The sequence below is a fragment of the Panicum virgatum genome, chromosome 6K (genome assembly GCF_016808335.1).
Source record: "Panicum virgatum strain AP13 chromosome 6K, P.virgatum_v5, whole genome shotgun sequence".
NCBI classification, from domain to species: domain Eukaryota; kingdom Viridiplantae; phylum Streptophyta; class Magnoliopsida; order Poales; family Poaceae; genus Panicum; species Panicum virgatum.
Window position 1 is genome coordinate 42,946,288 of NC_053141.1, and position 24,912 is coordinate 42,971,199.

The 24,912-nt window shown below is 44.9% G+C and overlaps 3 protein-coding genes and 1 pseudogene across 9 annotated transcripts; 3 read left to right on the forward strand and 1 right to left on the reverse strand.

Moving 5' to 3' along the window:
* The first annotated feature begins 1,125 nt into the window (after positions 1 to 1,125).
* Positions 1,126 to 2,033, forward strand: LOC120639248 (wall-associated receptor kinase-like 8). Its single transcript, XM_039915228.1, has one exon. It carries the CDS (start codon positions 1,141 to 1,143, stop codon positions 1,381 to 1,383), a length of 243 nt encoding a protein of 80 aa, XP_039771162.1. The 5' UTR covers positions 1,126 to 1,140; the 3' UTR covers positions 1,384 to 2,033.
* An 81-nt stretch (positions 2,034 to 2,114) lies between these two features.
* LOC120639246 (wall-associated receptor kinase 3-like) lies at positions 2,115 to 3,505 on the forward strand. The gene has a single exon (XM_039915227.1). It carries the CDS (start codon positions 2,156 to 2,158, stop codon positions 3,335 to 3,337), a length of 1,182 nt encoding a protein of 393 aa, XP_039771161.1. The 5' UTR covers positions 2,115 to 2,155; the 3' UTR covers positions 3,338 to 3,505.
* A 1,354-nt stretch (positions 3,506 to 4,859) lies between these two features.
* On the forward strand, positions 4,860 to 7,763 carry LOC120713517 (annotated as a pseudogene).
* A 608-nt stretch (positions 7,764 to 8,371) lies between these two features.
* On the reverse strand, positions 8,372 to 23,263 carry LOC120712766 (protein ALWAYS EARLY 2-like). 7 transcript variants are annotated; one of them, XM_039998636.1, is made up of 22 exons: positions 22,810 to 23,263; positions 22,518 to 22,696; positions 20,420 to 20,551; positions 20,031 to 20,129; positions 19,884 to 19,946; positions 19,613 to 19,690; positions 18,652 to 18,841; positions 17,007 to 17,269; positions 16,537 to 16,909; positions 15,750 to 15,833; positions 14,604 to 14,890; positions 13,753 to 13,800; positions 13,025 to 13,061; positions 12,736 to 12,929; positions 12,466 to 12,644; positions 12,116 to 12,398; positions 11,621 to 11,848; positions 11,369 to 11,506; positions 10,037 to 10,177; positions 9,736 to 9,954; positions 8,861 to 9,136; positions 8,372 to 8,766 (listed from the first exon to the last, which is right to left on the reverse strand). In XM_039998636.1, exons 3-22 carry the CDS (start codon positions 20,522 to 20,524, stop codon positions 8,593 to 8,595), a joined length of 3,459 nt encoding a protein of 1,152 aa, XP_039854570.1. In that variant the 5' UTR covers positions 20,525 to 20,551; positions 22,518 to 22,696; positions 22,810 to 23,263; the 3' UTR covers positions 8,372 to 8,592. The 7 variants fall into 7 exon arrangements, with proteins under 7 accessions (XP_039854570.1, XP_039854567.1, XP_039854566.1 ...); XM_039998633.1 differs by having other exon boundaries at positions 11,369 to 11,533; positions 12,736 to 12,911; positions 16,537 to 16,930; XM_039998632.1 differs by having other exon boundaries at positions 11,369 to 11,533; positions 16,537 to 16,930.
* Between the last annotated feature and the right edge of the window lie 1,649 nt (positions 23,264 to 24,912).

Here is a 24,912-nt window from a genome sequence, read left to right on the forward strand (position 1 = left end):
GCCGTGATCTGCCCGCCGCGCGTGGCCGCCGTAGTTGGTGGCTGTGCGCCAGCCGTGATCTTCACGCCGCCGTAGCCCCCTGGTCCTCGCCTCCTCGGACAGGCGCTGCTAGCTGGCCGCGCTGCTCCCCGGGCCCTCCTACCGCTGCCCGTGATATGCTTGTCGCACGCGGCCGCCGGCCGCTGGATTGTGCGCCGCTCCCGCGGCTGTGCCGCAACTCCCCGCGCGGCACTACTGCTCGCGCTCGCCTCTCGCTGCGCTCCCACGCGTTCAAGAGATTGGAGAGATGAGATGAGAGAATGAGAGATGGGAGAGATGAGAGAATGAGAGATGGGAGAGATAGCAGGGACTTAAAAATATCAACCGCCCCTCCGTTGGATTGCTCATCGGCACCGGGTCGTGGCATGACCCGGTGACCCGGTGACAATGAATGCAAAATGGGCACCGGTCAATGTCACAAACCGGTGCCTTTGTCGTCTTTTCCATTTGGTCCCGGTTTGTGGCATGACACGGTGCCCATGTTGAAACATTGGAACCGGGTCATGCCACGACCCGGTACCCAATGTCCAGTGCCAGGCTCGTCCAGGCCACGAGTACCGGCTGCTGTTGCAGTCGGTGCTTATGCCTCATATTAGTACCGGTTGAAACAACAATTGGTACTTTTGGCCGGGATCTTTGACATGTTTTCTAGTAGTGAAAATAGTAAAAACATCTCTAGCAATAGCTAGGTGAATCTGAACTTCAACTCATAGATAAGGAGGTGAAGGACGACAGAATTCTTCAAGCACTATCCTTAGGTCAGAAATTTGACTGAAAATCGGAAACTTTATAGTTTTCTATCGAAGTAGGTGTGCATAAATGTAAAGATCTTTCATTTTTACACATGTAGATATACTAGTTAATTGCGCATTTTTTTGAAGATGATTTATCATTAGCTTCGCAATTTTTGTTTGTCGCGCGGAGGCACGGTTGACTTTGAATAATTGGCCAACGGTCATGACCCGGCGGCAGGCCACGCCGCCATGGTCCTCCCACCTACTTCACTGTTCATCAGCTAGCCCCCGACGCCATCGTGCCTGCGCCGCGCCATAAGCACTGCGCACTTGCCATTTCAGAGGAGCACAGCCTCTGCTAGGTGCAATGCGCGGCCTCGTCGTGCCGCTGCTACTGGCGCAGCTCGCTACGGCGGCGGCGAACATCGCCTTGGCCGGCTGCGACAGCAAGTGCGGCGATGTCGACGTGCCTTACCCGTTCGGCACCACGTACGGCTGCCACCGGACGGGCTTCAAGGTCACCTGCGACCGCGGGTACCAGCCGCCAAGGCTCTTCCTCCAGAGCGACGGCCCGGAGGTGCTGGCGATCTCCGTCCGCGCCACGGCGTGATCCTTCGCCGCCGGCAACGCCAGCGACGTCAGGGTCAGGGTCCTCCCCGCCAAACTCCGGCCGTACGTGCTCTCCGCCGCGCGGAACAGCTTCGTCCTCGTCGGCTGCGGCTTCCAGGCCGCCGCGCGGGCGGCGGCGACGCCGCTGCGGCAAGGAGCCGCAGCCGCCACGTTCGGCTCGTGCGCGCCGTCATGTCCCGCCGCCGACGAGCAGCAGAAGCTCCGGCGTGGCTCGTGCCACGGCGTCGGCTGCTGCGAGTCGCCCATACCGACGGGTCTCAAGTCCTTCCGCATCCGGTTCTCCTGGCCGGAGCAGAACGCCACGGCACGGCCGCCGTGGGTGGCGCCCGGCGCGAGCGCGCTCACGGTGGAGCAGGAGTGGTGGCGCGACAGGGACAACGTGTTCGCCGTCAAGATGTCGCTCCTCTCCTCCGGGAACGCGGCCGGGCTGGTGATCCCGGCCGTCCTGGACTGGACGCTCAACAAGTCGTCGTGCGCGGCAGCGGCGAAGCGGTCGTACTTCGGCTGCGTGAACGCCTGAGTCAGCAAGAACAGCGAGTGCCTCAACTCCACGAGCAGCGCCTACGGCTATGTCTGCCGGTGCGGCGACGGCTACGATGGCAACCCATACGTGTCAGATGGGTGCCAGGGGCCTCGAAGAAATGTTGGATCCGGTAAGTCCAATCAAATCACCTTCTGAATTCCACTGGGGATGATGATTTTTCAAGATTGAGATTGGAGGATCATATGTTTCCACAGGAGTATTTTTTGCGATGGGGTTTGGCATTGGTATGTTCCTTTTGCTTCTGGTTCTTGCAGCAATTTTTGCAACAAAAAGACTCAAGATTCGTAGGGCTACAAAATTGAGGGAGTATTTCTTCAAGCAAAACCATGGGTTGCTTCTTCGACAACTAGTAGATAAAGACATTGCCGAAAAGATGATCTTTAGCTTGGAAGAGCTTGAGAAAGCAACCAATATGTTCGATGAGGCTCGAATCCTGGGCGGCGGAGGGCATGGCACTGTCTACAAAGGCATATTGTCAAACCAGCATGTTGTCGCCATTAAGAAGTCAATAGTTGTAATTCAAAAGGAGATTGATGAGTGCATAAATGAAGTCGCAATCCTTTCTCAAATCAACCACAGAAACGTAGTGAAGCTTTTTGGATGTTGCCTCGAGACAGAAGTGCCACTGCTGGTCTATGAGTTCATTCCAAATGGAACTCTTTATGCCCACCTTCATGTGGAAACCTGTCATAAATCACTACCATGGAAAGATCGGCTACGAATTGCCTTTGAAGTTGCTTGTTCTCTGGCCTATCTTCACTCAGCCGCTTCGACATCGGTGGTGCACAGGGACATCAAGACATCCAACATATTACTAGATGACCGATTAACAGCAAAAGTGTCAGATTTTGGTGCATCAAGAGGCATCGCAATCGATCAATCTGGAGTGACAACTGGTGTACAAGGAACCCACGGATATATGGATCCTGAGTATTACCACACACGACGATTGACTGACAAAAGTGATGTGTACAGCTACGGCGTTATGCTTGTTGAACTACTGACGAGAAAGAAACCAAGTATGTACTTGTCGTCTGAAGGTGTCAGTTTAGTGGCACATTTTGTCACGTTACTGAATCAAGATAAGCTCAGTGAGATACTTGATGAGCAGATCATGGAAGAAGGAGAAGACGAGCCCAAACAAGTGGCCGCCATAGCAGCAATGTGTTTGAGGATGAAGAGAGAAGACAGGCCGACGATGCGGTATGTGGAGATGAGGCTTCAAGGACTGCAAGATTCAGACATTTACATTTCAGGGATGGAACAGCAGCTGGATGACCTGAATGGCCAAACATTTCAAGGAGGCGATGCCAGAGTTGGCGACAACTATAGAAGTAGGCAGTACAGTATGGAGGAAGAAGTCATGTTATCAGCGAGCCTGCAAAGATGATCAAGGCATCATATCCACATTCCAGTGTCAAACTGTTTCTCTAGTATTTTGTTTGCCCTATTACTTTGCTTCTCTAGTACAGAGTGTCATGTTTAAATATTTGAAATTTTCGTAATACCTTCCAAGTACAGCAGTTCTTCAGAAGCAACCTACAAGTGCCTTTCTTCATGGAAGTGATCATTCTAATGGCCTGCAACATTTATTTGTACAGTTAAAATTGTCCCCATCTTCAATCACATTGCTCCACCAATAGCTGGAGAGAAGGCCATTCAGCCACGAGTGCCAAGCTTATGCTCCACGGTTGATCAATCTCTTTACAATGCAAGATTAATCAGCAGGGTCTTGCAACTTTTGTTGTTTTATTAAAAATCATAATACAAAGGAAAATACAGTTTGCAGAAACTTCCATTCATTTTCCGAAGAAAGAACTCCAGAAGCTGCCAGCGAAAAGCCTCAAACTATCAGAAAATTTTAGAATTTTCAATCCAACCATAACTTCAGAATTTCATGTGTTTCAAGGTCTGCATTGCAATTTGTGAAGAGAATGAAGTTGTGACTTCAGGCCACATGCATCCAACATTAACATTGTCGTGTACCTCTAAGCCATGACGCTTGCATTTGAGTGTTATAATTTTTGGATCAACTAGCAGTAGATCGAGTGGGAGTACTCACTGATTCTTAGGAACTCGACCTGGCCACCACTGGTTCGTCGGGGGAAGGATTGCTCTGGGGCAGCGACGCGGGGTGCAGAGGCGATGGCGAGGTCGGTGAGGGTTGTTGACGCAGCGGGTCGCCGGAGTTGTGGAGGGCGGCGCCGGTGGCGCGCAGTGACGTCCGGCGATGAGGACGTCCTCGCTATGGCGAGGACGGTGGCGTCGGTGGACTTCCCGCCGCAGCAACGCCCCCTCTAGATCGGGTTAGGGTTTTGGACGGTGGGAACGGTAGCGGCGGCGAACCTCGTGTCATGTGCCGTATTCCCCACCTCCTCTATATATGGCACTGCGCGACGGGGGCCCACCAGCCGTCTATTGGGCTGGGCGTCCCCGATCAGGACGCGAGTCAAGGACCCAGTTGTCGTTGGGCCAACTGGTGGAGATCAATACTAACATTGAGATCCAAAAGTTATTCAGACTTCAGACTACAGCCAGTCGTCGGCCACGCAGTCACACGGACAAAAGTTTTGTGTGATGGTCTGATGGAGCACTACTATAAATTACTACCTGCCCAAACTGAATGACGGTAATTCTGATGGACCATGACAAATCACAAATCGCCTGCCTGCAAATGACGTCCTGAAACACGCAAGACCGTAAAAATAACCTTTGCTATGTTCGTCCCGTACATCATACGCAGGATACTTTTGCTGAACCAAAGCAAAGGATAAATAGTTGAACACCTACGACTTCAGCTGACCACGACCAAGCAGCAGATACATTGATCATCAATGGTTTGTAGGGCTTTACTAATTTCACTTGCGATAGCAGCAACTGCGTTGCCACGGCCATCGTCCGGTACAGCGGTGATGGCAGCGACAGTGGCGGCAGATGATCTATGGAGCAGCTGCACCACCAGCTGCGGCAACATCAGCATCCCCTACCCGTTCGGCGTCGAGCCGGGCTGCTACCGTGACGGCTTCAACCTCACCTGCGATCGTTCCTACCAGCCGCCCAAGCTCTTCCTCGGCGACGGCGCCACCGAGGTCACCGACATCTTCGTCTCCAGCAGCACGGTGCGAATCCGCAGCGGCTACATGAACATCAGCGACGACCTGGTGGTGCTCCCGTCCGGCGCCGGTGGCGGTGACCAACTCGCGAACGGGACAGCGTGGGGCGCTGGGCTAAGTCCCGGCGGCCCGTTCATCCTCGCCGAGGAGCGGAACGAGCTCGCGGTGGTGGCTTGCAACATGCAGGTGCTCCTCCTGGGCGCGAACGGCGGCGGCATCGTCAGCGCCTGCTCGGCGCTATGCCCGCCGCAGCTCAACAACAATGGCAGCAGCACGCCGGAGCAACGGTACCTGTAGTCCTGTACTACAATGGCGGCTGCTCCAGCGTCGGCTGCTGCCAGGCGACCGTCCCCCTCGGCTACGCCTCCTACCCCGTCCAGGTCCGCAAGCTGAACGGTGCGGCGACACGCACCAACATCTTCTACGTCGCGGAGCGCGGAGTGAACTACACGATCAGCACGGCCACGGCCGAGGACGCGCCGCCGCCGGCGCTCCCGGCCGTGCTGGAGTGGGTGATCGGCGGCGCTACCTCGACGTGCCCGGTGGACGCGCCGGCGCCGGAGTGCCGAAGCAGCCAAAGCTACTGCCAGAACTCCACCGCCGAGGGGCACAGAGGGTACATCTGCCGCTGCAAGGCCGGCTACGACGGCAACCCCTACATCACAGATGGGTGCCAAGGTGAGCTAGGCTGATGACTAATCACTAGATTTTGTTTCAGTTTTGTCATTCTCTACTGCAAAATGTGCACTAATTTTGTAGTGCCTTACTGCCTTATCCTCCGATTTTTTGTACAGATATCGATGAGTGTTTGTATCCAGAATTCTACCATTGCTATGGTGAATGTAAGAACATACCGGGTGGGTACCAATGCAATTGCCCTGCTGGCTATACAGGCAGTGCTTCTGCCCGAAATGGGTGCAAAGGTATATCCGCCAACGTATTGGCTAAAACTGGCATGACCTCTACACATGACAGGATAACATGGTGGATTGAGAATTTACTCTGATTTTCTTAGATATCGACGAATGTGCGCACCCAGATGTCTACCAGTGCTATGGCGAATGCAGAAATTTGCCTGGAACATTTGAGTGCAGATGCCCATTTGGGACACATGGGAATGCCAAGAAAAAAGGAGGATGCATCTCAGTAAAAAAATCCTACACAGGTACAAATCAGTACAAATAGCTAGCTATAGTAGTCCACATCTAAGAAATTTTTGACTTTGCTATAAGATCAACCAAATAGTTAGCACAATTCCGTATGTTTCAACAAAAAGAAATTGCTTTGCTTAAAAATTTTATGATAGAAAAAAAAACATGATGAAATGGACTATAGTGAACCATTAAACAAGAGTATGTAAGATGATTCATGCTCTATTTCTGTGTAGCAAACCAGAGGTGCAGATGTGATATTGAACCAACTATTTCTTCTCTTTTCAATATAAGCTGCTATTTCTATGACAGAAATATAAGTTGATCATGGACTCTTCTCAACATGACTATATATTTGCAGCACTTGGTGTTGGTCTAGGGGTCGGGGTTGGCTCTGCTCTTCTACTTCTGGTTCAGTCTTCGTGCCATGAAACATAAGTTCAAGCTAAGGAAGGCAAGAAAAATGAAGGAAAAGTTCTTCAGACAAAATCATGGGCTATTGCTGCAGCAATTAGTATCCCAAAAGGCAGACATTGCTGAAAGGAAGATTATTACTTTGGAAGAGCTAGAGAAGGCAACCAACAATTTCAACAAAACTCATGAGGTTGGTTTTGGAGGACACGGAACGGTGTACAAGGGAATTCTTGGCCCAAATGTTGTTGCTGTCAAGAAATCGAAGATCATAATACAAAAAGAAATTGACGATTTCATAAATGAGGTGGCCATTCTTTCCCAAATCAACCACAGAAATGTTGAGGCTCCTTGGGTGTTGTCTTGAGACAGAAGTGCCACTACTGGTTTACGAATTCATTTCAAATGGCAGTCTTAGTCATCATCTTCATACTAAAGGCGCGTCAAAGCTATCATGGGATGATAGATTGAGGATTGCACTTGAAGTTGCTAGAGCTCTAGCCTATCTACACTCTGCTGCATCAATACCGATATTTCACAGAGATATCAAGTCTTCAAACACACTTCTCAATGACAGTTTAACTGCTAAAGTATCAGATTTCGGAGCCTCGAGGTACATTTCACTTAACCGAACTGAAGTGACAGCCAGCATTCAAGGAACCATGGGTTATGTAGATCCCGCGTATTATTATACTGGTAAACTGACAGATAAAAGTGACGTTTTCAGCTTTGGAGTTCTTCTTATAGAGTTGCTTACCAGGAAGAAACCATCCATCTTCACTTGTAATGATGGCAGCGTTGTTGCACAGTTCCACTCACTTCTAATACAGGGGAATCTGGTACGGATAATTGATCCACAGGTTACAGGGGAGGATGATGGAAGGGTCCAAGAAGTCGCTGAGCTTGCGGCAAGGTGCACTAGATTGAAACGACAAGAAAGACCAACAATGAGGCAAGTGGAGATGGAACTGGAGAGTCTGCAAGCACATAATGCGGAGGTATGGAAGTGTAATCAGCACCACATTATGGGACAATGTGTGACAACTGGAGCAGGATTCTTTACAGAGGAAACAAGCCGACAATTCAGCATGGAAGAGGAAATCTTGCTGTCAGCACGCTATCCTCGATGAGACGATGACAATGTTTGGGATGGGAAAAAGAAATTTAGATCGTCTCTTGGCCACACTCAAAAGATTCACCAACATGAAAACAGAACTCTAGTGAGAACCTAAAGTGTTCTTCCATTCTGTTCTGTAAATGTATATACTTTGGGTTGTGTAAAAATGTAGATCTTATTCTGATTTGCATATGGTTCACCATAAACAGAGGTAACGCTTGCAGTTTCTTACTGAAATTTGGACAGTTCAGACATCCAATCTAAGACCTTTCTTTTTTTCTTTTTTTTTTGAGTAACAATCTAAGACCTTTCAATTGGGATTCAAGGCTAGTTAGTCTAACTTCCAACTGCAACCGCAAGACTACAAGTTGAAACAGAAACTTCGAACTGAGCAATGAAATTTTGAATTCCAACTTTACAAGAAAGATTCACCAAACCTCGGCCACATTTCGGAGCTCCCTCCTCCTTTGGCCATGTGAAACGGCGGCGGCTTCCAGCCTCGAGGCACGGTAAAGCCAGATGGGGAAGCACGCGGAGGCAGGTGCCGTGAGGCCCGGGCGGCTGCGGAGCGCCCCAGCAAGGTTTGGTGGTGGCGGTCAGGGTGTCGACCGAGCGTGGAGGACGAAACGAACTACAGCAAGTGTGCAAGTTAGGTGGGTTGCCTCAACTTGCGTGGAGCATGCAAGTGTGCTCACATATTTTTCAGCAGTTTAATCTATAATGTACACACAAGATACATCTTGTACGACAGCAAGAAAAAGAAAAGGAAAAATGAATAATACACGCCGCATACAGTTGTCTGGATGTTCGCTTCCCAAATACATTAGCTAGGATGCTCGCAGCCGGCATGGAGCTAGCCACTTGGAGTGGGTATCAACGCCAGCATCTGGTTCTTGATGATGCCCATACATATCTCGATGTCCCTGAAGATCGGGATGTTCTGGGAGCTGCACGGCTGCAAGCCCGACAGCGCTGAATCAAGTATGTGCGCGACTTCAGCAGGGTGATACTGCTTCTCCGTGCAGTTCTGGCGAATGGCACCGATGGCAGTGTTAGACCACTAGGCAAAAAAAGTGTTGGAATGCTAAGTCTGAACAACATACTGAGCTTGGATGATTTACCTTTATCATAAGCATCATAGCCACACAGGATGAAATCAGCTCGGTAGGAAATTGGACATTAGAATCACACCCGTTTGGCAATCTTGAACTGCTATTTGTTGCAGGAGCAGGTGCGCCGTTATCTTGATACGATGCATTAGACTGACCTGAATCAGGAGGTATCCGTCTTATGCCAAGTATGCTTGAACCAGAGCCAGTACCACGGCTATTCAAGTTATCTAGTGCTTCACCTATTTTGGCAAAAGCATTCTCTCCTTCACTAACTTTGCACATCGCCTGGTATAAAGGGGGAAAAAAAAAGCAGCAATGATTTCAATGGAACGAAATAAATTGAAATATGAAAGGGAAAAAAAGACTTGCATCTATGTAGCACCAAAAAAGGAGAATAAAATAGGCAATGCTCTAATTCACACAATAGAAATAACTAACAAGAGTACAATATATGCAAGCTGCCCCAACAAGCGGACAGCAGTTCATTTCAAAAGCAAATGTCCAACTGAAAACAGGTTCATGACCTAATTAAAGATTCCAAACAGAGATGATCAGTAATCAGTACAGAAAACCAGGTCCCAGGTTAAATCATGAAATCAACATCTAGAAGTTAGGCAGGCAGTTTCACATTTCCTTTATTAGCCACTACAGAGTAGCGAGTTGTGAGAACCAAGTACAGCACCACTATCGATTTCTTGTCAATGTAAATCTTAAAATTTATCACCCCCTCAGAAATGTGGAAATCAGTCCTCATTCAGTTCAAAATGTAGAGCTCATAATTCAAACTATGTAAAGCGATAAGCATATCAGAACCATGAGGAATCCTAGGTGCAGATAGCGTGACATGATACAGAAAAGAATACAAATAATTTTGGCAAACAGACCTGGATAGCAACATTGACCATCATTTTTGCTCTGCATTTTGAAGTCTCAATAACTTCAATCACTTGGGAACCAGATTCTGGATTACTATAACCAAAAAGGTTATACGGATCTGGTGCTCCAGGAAAAGCCATGCCATTTTCCATGGATTTAGGATATGACTGTATTGGATTCCCATGATATGTGTTACGTTGGCGAAGTGAAAGCAAGGCTGCAGCTACCTGAGTATAAAATATGTTGTCATTCACCGAAGTACATGAAACTGAAGATATTAAAGTGATAGCTTCAACTTGGGAATGTTACTTGATCATTGGAATCTCTAAGCTGCACAAGCACCATAGCGTATTGCTTCCTGAAATGCTCCAAGTCTCTGATAATTTCCCCGTCCTTTTGCATTCCAGACACTTCTTCATTCATGTGCCTCAACTCTACTAGTAAAGCTTCCTACAACAGATTTATAGTTCACCATAACCCACTTGAATGATGTAAATTTCAAAAGCATGTATATTCAAAAAATAATAATAGATGTCAGCAAATACAAACTGCAGAACTGATGTCATGCTTACAACGATTACAGTGCTCTGTAGCTACAACCTAATCCTACGGGACCTTGGCCTGCAAACACTTGCACCACAAGCTGTGAATTTGTCCTTTGAGGAATTGTGGGCTGTTGCAAGCAACAAGGTGGCTGGTCAGGAACAAAAAGGGCTCAACTCCATTATCATACTAGGAGCATGGTCTTTATGGAACCATCGTAATCGCTGTGTGTTTGATGGAAGCTCTCCTAGTCTGACAAGTGTTGTTGCAATCATCAAAGAGGAGACGAGACAGTGGTCTATTGCTGGGACTCGAGGAGTTTCTCATCTCCTCGCCCTAGCAGCTCCTGCCACCTAGGTGGCTCCGGTCTTGTTTCGGTCCAGTTACTTTTATTTGTAAGATTTGTCTAGAAGTTTTTGGGCGGGTTACAGGCCCATATTTCTGTAATACTCTGGGGTTCTTATCCCCTCTTTTTTCTTCTTAATATATTGATGCGCAGTTCTCCTGCGCGTTCGAGAAAACCTAATCTGGGAACTAAAAGGAACTAAGCTCTCATACCAGACAAGCAGATTAAACCCATTTTATACTCTACAGCTGGCGGCACATTTTAAGTATCAGACAGCTGATGGATTATCAAGAAAACACAATGGCCCAGCCTGAATAGATAAGATTAAGGCAACACTACTTGGAAGATAATATATACTAATAGGTGAACCTTCAATATCAGCTGACAGATTGTTGAAAGCGCATTACTGTAAAAGTTATGGTCAACTCGGTGTCAACTGCAATACAAACCTAAGTGTATGGATTTGTGTACACTGAATTCTTGGTTGCAATGCAACATAGCTATAACTTATTCAGTGTTTCAAAGGCATCGCCTAGGTGTCTGGGCGCCGGGCGGACCCAGCTTGCCTTGGGCAACAGTTACGCCTTGTCACCTAGGCGTCCAGACGTACCCAGCTCACCTTGGGTCGCCTTTAAAACACTGAACTTATTAGAAAACAAATATGTTGGAGATTCAAATTTGAGCTATACGATTTGTATCCATTTGCAAACATTAGAGAGACAAAAATAAGGCACAAGCCTTGTTGCACTTGCCTTTTTATCAAGAGCACGTGATAGTTCAGCAAGGGCTCTTATATCAGCTTCTCTTTCCTGTATCTGTGAGAGAGTGGATGGCTGATTGTACATTGCCTGTTGTGCAGCAGCTGTAACCTCATTAACTGTCGCTTTGGCCTGTGCAATGGAATCAATTGAGTCACCCTATTGCGTAAATTTCAAAAGAAGTACAGTTAGCTTATTCCACATTGTCTATACAAAAGTAAGTAGCTTCCATGTCAAACACTCTACCTTTGCCTGCTTCATCAAAGTACTTATCGGATGACCAGAAGGGATATGGAAGGTTGCATCAGCGCTATTCAAATTTGATGTGAATCTTGTTAAACCTCCGGTACCCAACTCATTCATCTGCTCCTCATTTGCTTCTGATAAGCGGCTATAATATTCATTGGCAATGTTCTGCCGTCTGAGAGACTCAGGGAAATTTTCTAGGGGATGCAGGGGCATGCAATCAATATCCTGAAAAAAAAAGTTCCTCTCAATAAACCATATTTAAAACAAGCAATCAGTGTCAAGAAGACTAAGGTATCTAGCCATATCGACCTTCAGCGGAAATAAGACAAAACAATCTTCTATACTTAACTATTCTACTAAGCTACTGCAAGTCACACTAATTTCTGGAGCATAAGTAATCACAAAGATCAGCTGAAAGCATTTAAGTCCAAATACATTAAATGGAACTAAAACTAAATGATCAAAAACATAAGTGAGATAGAAATTGATTACCATCACAAACTCAACACCCAGTTCAGGTCGATCAAACTGAACCCGGCAACGATTATGATCAACAGTCAGAACATTCCCATCATGAAGTTCCCTTGTTCTAGGATGGCAGGCTATAACACGCTGCCCAACTGCTAGAGGTCGTGCAAGATCTGTTGGTAGACCTTCTCTAATGCCAGATCGAAGCTCAGCATAGTGCTGTCTGACTGAATCACGATACTGGGAAAGCTTCTCTCTCTCCTCACGCAAAAACTGTTTTGACAACCGACGGGGCTTTCCAAGAGAACTGCAGAACATTAAATTTAGGGGACAAATACAGCTAAAGATAACAAAAAATATTGAAGACTACAAACCTCCGTATGACACCCCACTCAACACGGGTCAGTCTTGGAACATGACCCAGCTTGACATGATTCAAATACTCAACAAATTCACTCTTTGCAAACCACGGATAATCAATTGCACTATAGAACCACTCAAACATGCACCATCTACGGAGCAAACGTGATGACAAGCAGTGAGAGAGTTTGTCCTGCAACAGGTTAGAGTAAATAAGACTCTTCAACCATGCCAAGTAATGGGACACATCAATCAGCACATGTAACAAGATAAAAAAGCAGTACCTTGACATCAATAATATTACTCAATGAATAAGACAATTTCTCACTTCCGGAATCACCAGCACCCTCAGTAGGTTTACATTCTTGACTTAGCGATTTTTGAATGCCTAATTTACGACGGCTTTTAACCTTTGAGGTCAAGTCAGCGTGCGGAGTCATTTCACCCTGTGTAGTTGTCTCTGCGATATCCATGACCACTTTTCCAAAATCAGTATGTGCTGGAGGACATCCAAGTGCTTCACTACTTTGAACTTATTTTATCTCAGAATTGGACTAATATGTGTATGCCTACCTTTATTAGAAGATGTCTTCCCTTCTTCAGCAGAAACCTATAATATACAGATATACCAGAACAGGAATTATGTTGTATCCAGCAAGCATAACAAAATTAGTAAGGGTAAAATTTGACTGTGCATTGGTCATTGGTGGGTGAAAATTTGACACAATAAATAGCTCGAGAGCTATTCAGTGAAGGCTTGGTACGATTGTATATATTGCAATCAAGGCATATGATGCATGCCATTTTGAAATTATTGTTACAGAATGTAAAATTCAATTTCATAGCATGTATTATGATTGTCACAGTTGGAGCCACAAGCTGTGATCCAAACAACAAACTACCAATAAATTTGAGTAGATTCTGTATAGCCAAATCCAGGCTCTAAAAACCAGTCAAAACTAAACATTAAGGATGCCTACACTAATTTACATCCATTGTATGCAAAAATAAACTCGTATCCAGGTTTAGTTGACTATGCGTCCCAGAACTTTATGGGCTATTTGGTTTAATGGAAGAAGTTGGTCTATCACCAACCAACCTGTCTCTAACAAGAACAAAGCTAGTGGGGGGGGGGGGGGGGGGGGGGGGGGGGAGCACACGGCCATCCCATGAAAATTATGGAGTGATCCAATGATGAACAAATCAATCTAGGATGGGGTGGTTTGAACTTCACAAATAACCCTTTAATCTATTGCATAAGTCTAGAATGTAAAAAAGAAAGAAAGAGTTGGGCTAGATACCTCAGTCTTCTCCACATCTTTTAGTATATTTTTTTCATCTTTTGAAACCTGTGTATAAATAAAGCATACGAGTTTATGCACACCATAAATGAATTAAAGCAAGGAACTAAATAAAAATGCTTGTAGAATACAGAATAACAGTAGTGAGGTCAAGCAACAACATATATAATATAGTGGTGCTATCACAGTAAGAGCCGATGCTGCAGTCCTACCAATATTGCAGGATGTGTTGGCAAATTTTATGTAACATATACATATGTTATGCCCACAAATTGATGCATAATATCTATTTGCATTAGTTTGACATAAGAAACACATAATACACAAATAAAAACATAAATTGTGAGTAAGTTTGGAATTAGCATATGAGAATACAGCAACCAATGGCAGCATGTACACTACAGCAAATCCACACCAAACTCAATCCGCAGTTTATAAACTTGACTACACAATCTATAGCCTTCACTTAGACCACCCCCTCTAGCCACTCCGACCCTAAAACCCAGGTGTTAGAGTGGGGGAGAGGGGGGGCTTTATCACTGGACCAACATTCCCCCTACGGCGAGCGAGCCGCGCCGCGCCTGTGGCTGCTGGTCTCAGCGAACCCCGCAGGGGAAATCGCGCAGCGGAAGAAATGCGTGGCCGGTGGGTTTCGAACCCGGGACCTGGCTCTGGTACCAACTTAGACCACCCCCTCTAGCCACTCCGACCCTAAAACCCAGGTGTTAGAGTGGGGGAGAGGGGGGGCTTTATCACTGGACCAACACCTTCAATTATAGAGCAAACAATACTATTGCAGTATCGCTTGAATGCTTGAAGAAATGCTTAACAAATAATAATTTTGAAAGTACCTTTCCCGTGGAAGATTTCCTCTTCTTTTTTTCTGTTTTAACACCACATGTACAACCTTGCTGCTTTACTTCAGAAGTGGTGCTCCCATCATGATGAGGATCTTTAGAACGTTTGGCTTTTTTCCTAGTAACCATATCAGTGCTTGCAATTTGTGACTGCCTTTTGAGTTTTTTTGCTATACTTTTGGAGTTATCTTTCTGCTCATACACCGATACGGCGGCAGGCATACTAGGTTTTCCATCAGAATCATTGTCTTTGTTTTCATCCTTAATCTGTGCTGATGATTCTGGAAGATCATTAGGTGAACCATTAATGATACTATCATTAACAGAAGCAATGTGCTAAAAAGCGCTAGGTGAGCAATGGTCTAACACAATGCATGGAGTTATGGGGTTGTGGTATAAATTACGCTATATAGGTTTTATGGCACCGATTGTAGTGTTGGCTGGAGGACATCGCAGAGTTGATGCTTTTGAGTGACCATACAAATTTCAGAAATTTCCAGAACATATGTCCACTAAACTATCAGTTTGCAACAATTTGGAGGGCATGGGGAAGGCAGCAGCTATTCCAATTCATATTTGCCTATGGATACATGCCCCTCTATAGCTCTATATATCTGAGCACACCATGTGGGTGCTGGTTAATATCCCATCCAAATAGGGCGTGTCTCAAATAGCAAAGATGACTTTCTCAACAACAGCATTTTAGGAGGGGAAACCCCACTTAAATGTTTTGGCAGCCCTGTTCCAGGAAATGACCCTGATTTATTTAGTGTCACTTGTAGAATTATTAACTTTGCAATGTCCTCCAGTGGTCAGTAATTAGAAAACAAAACCCTGCATTACTGCATTGCTGGTGAAATACAGCAGTGTCAAGTCATGTAGCTTAATAACTCTGAACATGTCTATAAACTGTCCAAACCTTTATGCAAATTAGAGTGAGGAGAGTGGCAGATAAAGTTGCACGCACAAAATAAACAACTGCACCTGCTAAGATACAACAATTGCACTGTTCTGCCATCTTGCCACATAGTACAAGAAAAAACAAAATGGTAATGGAATAAAGGAGTATAATTGGTTGCATCGGAACTAGTATTTAAAACATTAACACAAAAATAAAATATAGTATAAGATAAGACTAACCAGATTCAACAACTGAAGATGGCTGTAGGATGTTCACAGATAAATCAGCTAAAGTATGTAACGCATCTAGAGCTGAACTTTCATCTGCAAAACAAGGGTGGATTTCAGTTTGCACTGTATAGATGGACCAAAAGCAAGAACCCAACAGGTTAACCTTACAACTAAACAAGCACCATAGCAAAGAGCGGACATCAAAGCCAAACAACTCAATTAAAAAGAACAAAAAAAAAGACTCAATCAGGACACCCCTATGGTAGGAATACTTTTTGAGTGTGACAAGTAACAACAGAGTATGGTTCTATTTGTGTTTCCCAGGTTACAGAAATCATTAAATCTTATTTTATAGTGCAACAAACACATAAGACACCAATATTCTGAAATAGAAATTGGGTGGCAAAAAAAAAAAAGATTCAGAACATGGTTATTTCACATGTTTGATCACTTAGCTGAAATTTTCGTCTCACACTAGGGAATTGTCATATCATAATACAGGGCATGCTTGCTTTAATATTTTCTAGTTCAATTTCAAAGATTGAGAAAATATTGTACAGTACAATTACAGAAAAGAAAATAAACACATTTATACATTGCCAAAATTTCAATTCATACATGACGAAAGAGAATGTTATTGTCATTCGTAGTTCAGTACTGTTAGCAAATAGGACTGGTTGGCCTATATATGTAATTGGTATTCCATCAATTCAATCCATCGATTACACGTGTTTATTTCCGCTATCAAGTACTGCTCTACAGAAAACAAAAGGTAACTGCTAGAATACAGACATACCATCAAAAAACAGTTGACGGCTTCTTTTATTTGATGTGCTAGATGGCCATGCAGTTTTTCTTCCCAATGTCTCCAGTTCTGGTTCCTCTTTCACCTTTCTCCCACTATGCCCTTCTTCAGTACCACTGCAAGCCTCTCTGTCATACTCATACTGATCACCTGTTTTGCGTGCAGCTTTTTTCCTCCTCTTTTGAGACCTCTTTACTTTCTTCTGAGGCTTGCCAGATGGAGATCCTTTGTTAGTCATCAAATAGGACGCAACTTTAGTATAGTCACCAGTCTCAACTTCCCTACTTCCTAAGCTAGCTTCAGGGTAATCAGCATCCAACTGAAATCCATGCAACTTTGAGCTATCCATCTCTGAATCAGCATTCTGCAAGTGCCGTACAGGTATCTTGATCATGCAATTACTTTACTAATCAGTGACTAACATAAATGGGAGAAGGCATAATAAAATTCTAGTTTCTTACTTTTCTGTCATTACTTTTAATGGGAGACATGAACATATGATCGCCAGATCTCCCAGGTGTTTGAGAAACCTGAGGTGAGCCTCCTCTTTGATATACCTCTGCCAGAGCAAGAGCAGCTACATGAGCTCCATCATCACCATTGTTAGAATCTGGTTTTGCTTGTCTATTTGGTGCACCCCTCTCATCTCGATGGTACATGCTGGCAACAGGTACTCTTGGAGTCCTTTTTCCAACAGCGCGTGGCCTGTTCCCTACAAAATGATCTACAAAGATTTCAAGACCTCAGTCCAATCATCACTGTTTGAGGAAAGCAAAACAGCAACATCTTCGTTTTTATGTTATGACAGCGTGGGTGCTAATATTTGATAGAAAGCAAGCACTTAACTTCAGCAAAGTCGCAAGGTCATGTTCATAAGCACTTATAAGTTGTTGATATTGAAGGAAGATAATGCAACCACATAAATCAGGTGCTAATATGAAAACTTCTACAGAAGAAAAGGCAAAATAATGTCATGTTTGGATCCACCCAGATTGTTGAATACAGCCTTTTACAATGTAGCTTGTACCGACGTCCAATCCAAACACTCTATATTGTGGTCCAGCTTTTACAATCCACCAACCCCAGATTGTTGAATCCCACAAGCTGCCTCAACCTAGCTTTCCACCAGTTTGTGTGCTCCAACCACCCCACAATCCAGGAATACAAACAACCTCCCGGCTTTTACAATCCAGCTTTCAACAATCCACAATCTAGAGTGGATCCAAAAAGGGCCTAAGTGTTCTGGGTAGTCTACATAGTCCAGGAACAATATGAAATTGCGACAAAATTAGCTTTGCTGAAACAGACACAAATCTCATGCGCAAAAAGAAGATCCAGAGAGATTTGCAAGGCTTAGGGTAGACTATATTGACATCAAGACTGGGCCGGTAAGGAATCAGATGTTATTGTTTGTGCTCTAGAAGAAGTTGAATAATAACTTAACAGTGAAAAATAGATGATATATTCGAGGAGAAAATTAGATAATTAACTCAGATACCTAATAAAGTAGTAAGAATAACAAATCACAAAGAGGTCTAGCAAAGACTCAAGATACTATCTGCATAAGATATTCATATTATTGGCTTCTAGCACTTGGCAGAATCATATCTAGTATCAAGACTGTATCCTGAGGGATCTTATATTAGAAATTCAGAATTAAGATCATCAGAAGCTATTCATACTGTTAGCTTCTAAAATAGGATAAGCAGTGCCATAGATTCAGGGTACTACTAATTTCTTACTATTGTAAATCCAAACTTAAGATAGATGCATGTGCAGTCAAGATCTCAACTGGTTGATAAGTTCCTGCCTAAAAATTCTAGTGCCGAAATGACTGAACTTAATAAACTAAAAACATAATTCATAACTGTGTCTGCATTCTAGTATGATATAGCAAACAAATTGTCAACTCCAATTTTAGCAAAAAAAGTGGCATCAAGGTCTTGTATTTGTGAGACCAAGACCAAATATTCTACAGGATTATGTATGCCTCAGATTCCCAAATAGCAAGGTAATATAATATATCAGATTATGTACAAACCATTACCAGTGTCCTGTAAAAAAGACCAAACATGTAGCCATGTACATAGGAATATCTCCAATTACCTCCAGAACGTTTTTTCTTCAGCAAAGAAAGGCATCCATAGCTCGATGAAGCAGGCTGAGATTGCAATTGATCAGGGTAACATGTATCTGATGTCTTAGACACAGATGGAAACTTTGCACGACCACGTTTCTGTGGCTTCCGAGAAGCTTTTGGCGAATCATTGCTTTCATGGTCACTATTACTTCCATCCTAAAATCCATAGCAGATATCCTTGTGAGTAATTTCAACAAATATCGTGAAAGAATGTAGTTTTATTCTCAAATGTACATCATGGCTGCTGAAGCTGCATATGCCACATAAGTAGACCTGCCAGCCAGGAAATTCAGTAAAACTGTTTTCAAGGATGGAACAAATAGTTCTAGATCTTAGAACCTGTGATTGATGCCGAAGTTACTGATGTTGCATATACCAAAACGCAAAAGAACATGTTTTTGAGACTTTGTTTATTGTAGGAGGGAATAATTGATGTATTCCTCCAACCCTAGAAGGGTGGGTATATATAGATCCTATACATGGGCCTCTAGATGGGCCTCTATACACATGGGCTCAATATACTCCAACATTTATGATATACTTCCTTTGATCACAAATAAAATTCATCTAGGTTTGTCTAATATCAAACATTTTTTGCTTTGACCATCAATACGTAAAAATTTATACAGATTGAGAACACAATGTTGATATTTATAGATTTGTCATGAAATACACTTTCATAAAATATACTCTTTTCATTTAAGATGACATACTTCTATAGATTTCGTGTCGATGTCCTACTGGACTTAAATTTGTGACTGGAGTAAGTACTTTTTAGTCCCTGGTCACAAAGATGCAAACAGAATGTCTTGTTCAGGCACCAACTTTTATAAACATTCACAAGGTTTTCTAGTGGAGAAAAGAATTACAGAAGCTGTAGGTATAGTGATGCATATAGTGTTTGACCACTTAAATAGTCTCTCTCACCAGAATATTGTAGTGGTCAGTCATCATCGCAATTAACCCTGCTGCAGTTGCCGTTCCCTCCGGTAGAGACAAATAGGCCTGGATATGACACCAATGTTAATCTAGTGCAGTGAAGTGCGTATATGAAAATAGTTGTGAAATTAGCAGACAAACATGAATACAGTCAGATTAAGCATTGCTACCTTCGCAATCCATTGAACTGATCTAGGGAAATTTAGGTTATCAAATGGAAATACAAGTGGTTATATAATGTAAAAGGCCCAATTCTTACCTTATTCATGTTGTAAAGAGCCTCCACCATGTCAGATGTCCTATCACGGATAGCACCAGCAATCTGGAAAGTGAAGTGAAAATCAGTACATATCACATAGGTGTCTTTCCCTTGTCTCAATTTTGTCTAGATAAGCTCAAGACATACCTTTCTCCAATCTTTTCCATATTTTCTATAGGCACCATAGAAGCGCTCGAGCTCCTCTTTACTCCACTGAGACCCAAGCATGTCTGATAACTTTTTCTTCTGCAAATGAGTTTTTTTTTCTTTTACCAATGATTAACAATGAAGTGAAGGTACTGCTAACTAATCAAATGTGTTGGCACTACCAAAACCATGCTTGAAACCACACTTTTTACTAGAAAACATAAGATACCTAGAAAAAGTATACTTGATAGTCCATAGAGTACTACTATGTCATATACTCATACTGTCACATAATCCCATAAACGTCAATTATGTCCTTTGCAGATCAAGGAAAAGGAATAAAAAGTTGCATGTGAGAAGAAAAAATATAGTTGTTCGTATATACTTACTCGCACTTTATTTTTAGGTACACTTGCTGTATCTTCAGTCTTCCAATCGTCATTGATTTTGGCATAGCGTTTATTCGCATTTCTCACTTTCCTTGCAGAAGCCATTGGAAATCACTCAAAGTCTCAAACTACCTGAAAACACAGTCCATTAGAGATTATTGCTAAGCTATTCATTTACATTTTAGCGAAAGACGCAAAGGAGAAATTCAAGAGGATAGTTGGATGACAAGACTATTTTGGTGCATGTATGATCACCAAAATCAGACATGCCTTGAGATTGGCACTAATTAATTTCAAATATTGGAATCACCATCAAATCTAATCATCCCAATGTCCATGCACAAATCAGGAGGCACTTTAAGATTGTACACACACCAACATGTACAAATTTCCAAACCTTTTTTAATCACGTCTTTGAGACCTAAACCCTTGACATTTCTCAGCATTCATTGCATCACAGAAAATAATACTGTAACTTCAACATAGTTACGAAACAATAAAGTTAGCTGTCAAGAGCCCTATGAAGGTATGGTACAACCCCTTCCAACATCACAAGAACATTAATGAGCTGCACATGACAACTTCTCCTTCACTTTGCAACAGCTCATCCTAGAGCAGTGGTAGAAGCCATGGTGTCACCAAGGTTGGGTGCAGCGACATCACCCAATGAGGCAACAAGAGACATCCTAATAAACCCTCTGGTGCAACCATGTCCATACAGTGAAGAAATTTTCTGCTTTGATCTCAGCCTATCTGCTCCAACTAAATTCCTTTTCTTTTGGCTAGGTTTTTTTCCAGTTGGCATTTGACAACTCAGAAAAGCAACCTTGATTAGTATTGCACTGTCCAGTAAGAGTGTTATATAAAATCAAGAAGTATTACATTGCCAATTTTTTACCTGTTACTGCTAACCATATATTTAAGCATTTTGCATGGTAAGTAGTATAATATATGGCACTTGATATTATCAATCAGTAGATGGAAATGTATAAGTTGCATTCACAACAGGGGAAATACATGCTTGGAAGGTTTTGAATATTGTTGAACAAAGGGAATTAACACATCCTTTATATGGTCATCATCAGTCAAGGAATAAGCACCTGCCTTCCACATGTAGCTTATAAAAATTTAGGATAGGTGTGACATCACAGAATATGCTATTACCAAAGCACTTCCATTTTTAATTTAGGAATTAGGATAGCTATTCTCAGAGTAAGAGTACAACTTAAGGTGTGCCTGCTCGGGAATTTCATAACCTCTACATAAGGTTATGCCATGATGCTGAAAATTTGGTCCATTTCAGTCAGCCCCTGATCCATCAGTGTCCTCAACTAACTTCATCTTCAGTGAGCTCTGAGTTCACTTTGAGCATGGAAAGAAAAAAAGATGATACAAGAAGCATGGAGGGTATGTCAATGCTACTAAATGCAAAATCAACAACTTTTAGTGCCCTTCTATTACTGGCACTAAACAGCACTAAACATTAAGATGCAATATCATTTTGAGAATATATATCAAGTTGACCTAGACAAGGAAAGAGTACCATAGATCACAGAATAAGCAAGAGGTGCAGAGTTTTTCATCATTTCAGAAGAAACCATGTGGCTCTTAAGTGATTATCATGATTTTCACTATTAAACGAGGTACCTAGAGCTTGCCCCAGTATCTTCTTAGCGTGAGGACAATGAAAACGTTCCGACTTTCAAGGATGAATCTCTGTACCATAATATTTAGGCATAACAAAATCCAATGGCATTGATCGTCTTACTGTTTCAAAATCCAACAGCAACTGGCTTATTATACAGGAGTGAAACTTAGCAATACATCATTCTAACACAGCATGTCATTTAGGCACTTCGAAGGAAGCTTTGCCCAATCAGAGACACAGCCAGCTAGGTCAGACTGCCATTATTTGAATTATAAAAACCTAAGCCCATGACCCAAGTGCAGCCCCTGATCATAACTACAGGAACCGCGAATTTGTGTAACCCCAGCCACATAAAGCTGGGGGCTTTAGTCAAAAAAAAAAAAACTAGGGGCTTGATTAAACTGCCCGCTCGGGAATTGGGGGTGGAGTGAGGCAGCAGCTACGGCTTACCAGGAGAGACCTTGGCCCTCCGCGGGCGATGAGAGAAGGGAGGCCCCCGGAGGTGACGGGAGCTGCGCGTTTCCGGCCCGGCACTCAAATCGGGGTCGCCGTTGCCTCGCGTCAGCAGGTGCGAGTTCCAGCAGCGCGAGACCGCGGCGGATTGCACGGCGCTCCAACGAGCGGCAGATCTGCGGGCGGGGGTAGGAGCACTGAGATGGGGGGAAACTCCCACGGGGATGGGAACCGGGGCAGCCCGGTGGGGGGAAGGGAGGTGCAGAAGGAGGAGGGGACGGGGACTAACCGACCGAGGCGCGGGTAGCCACCACCGCAGCTGATGAAGGGTCCACCGGAGAAGGAGGGGCGCCGCCTCGCCGGAATGGTGGGAGCGAGCCAGCGAGGGAAGGGTGCGGAATGGTGGCGGGAGGGGAGGGGAGTCGTTTCGCGGGCAGGGTCTTGGTGCCCGGGGAAAGAGAGAAGGGGAATCGCAGCGAGCGAGGTGCGAGGCCAGCTACTGTTCGGTTTGCTCGCAGGCCACGAGGCGGATTTGAAGTTAAAAAAAAGTTTTTATTTAAATTTAACCCATGATTTCTGTCCGGCTCTCTCGGTTTTTTGTAAACTTCCGCCTTCAAATATCGGGAAATATTTTCTTTTCTACAATCGGGAAATGTTAAACTGACCGAGATCTCGGGCACCCGGATTTTTATCCGGCCATCGGCTTCCGGCCGACTTGACCGGAGAGGGCGACGGCCGGCAGGCAGCAGCGGCCGCCGAAGTTGGAGGAGGAAACGGCGGCCGGTGGCGTTGGCTCACGCGGATGCAATGGCCGGGCGTGGAGAGCAAGCTCGGACGGCGCGCGAGCGGAGGCGGCCTGACCCGCGCCGGCTAAAGCCGCCTCTCCACGCCGCTCCTCCGTTCGGCTCCGGCGTTCTCTCCTCCCCCGTGGCGTGCGGCGGGCGCGGCGCCCCCACCCGCGAGCCGCCGCTCGCTGCACCCACACGCGCGGTGGGAACGAACGGAACGACGACGCATCGCGCACGCTCGCGTGGGCCGTGATGGGCCTTTGTGGTACCCGAGATAGTGGGCCGAAATATGTAGATACATTTGGCCATCTAGGAGCCAACGGAATCTTTTTTCCGATACGAATCCTGAACCAAACTCTTGCATTTCCCTCGTGGTTTTCAGAAAAAGTTCAGAGAATCGCTTTGCGTTGATGTGTGTCTGGGAATCTGAAATAATACACCTGATCGTGGTACTTGTTTAGAGCGTATTATGGTGGGCTATAAGCAGACTGAATGATGAGGTGGAGGAGAGAGAAGAGGGGAGAGAAGAGAAGTGGGCTATAAGCTTACAGTCAGCTTCGACACAAGAACTAAAAAATTTATGAGATAGATAAGTGGATCATGTATTAATGGTGGGGGAGCTGAACTATAAGTGGGCTGAGAGATGAGCTGCAAAAAATTTTGCAGCCAGCAATGAGCTAAATTATTAACCTTACTCTTACTAGTTTAGCATAGCATCAGCATCTCATTGGATCAGAAGACAGGGAACTGATTGTTGCTGTGTGTGATCGAGCTTAAAGATTGGTAGGTCTCCTCGACCCACGACCCGGTCTGCCATTCTGGCACTTTGCCCGGCGGTCGGTCCACGGTGGGGAACGACGACCGAGCGAGGTCTTTAGGAAGGAAGGAGCACACGTACATTGCTCCGGGATGGAGTTGACTGACTAGCAAACGAGTAAACGACCGTGATGTGTACCGAAAATCACAGGTACAATGCAACCCGGTAGTTTTAATTAGCTGTAGCGAGGAAGATGGGCGGAAACCACAGGCGGCGGCGGCGGCGGCGGCGGCCTATATAGATAATCGATCAGCTTGCACGCTAGTATATTTGCGTAACTGCGTACACGGAAACATGGGGAAGGTAGAAAGTAAGAGGATGGTCGTCGCAGCGTTCGCTGCTGTAGTTGCCATGCTGCTGCTGCTGATGGTGCCAGCGTTGGGCGGCGCGGCGGCAGCCACCGGGGCGGGGAGTGATAATTGCACTAGGTGGTGCGGCAACATCAGCATCCCCTACCCGTTCGGCGTCGAGCACGGCTGCTACCACGGTCCCGGCTTCAACCTCACGTGCAGGGACGACGGCTCCCGTCGGCACGGTCCGCCGGAGCTGTTCCTCGGCGACGGCACCGTGCAAGTGCTGGAGATCTCCGTTGAACACAGCACGGTGCGCATCAACAGCACCGGCGTGGAGTTGCCGTATGATGGAAGTGGTCGCGCCACGAACAGGACATGGGGACTCGGGCTCCCGGAGAGTGGGCCGTTCTTCCTGTCGGAGGCTTGTTTAGTTGGCGTTTGTAAAATTTTTGAAAAGAATTTTTCTATATTTAAAGGACTAAACATAGATTAAT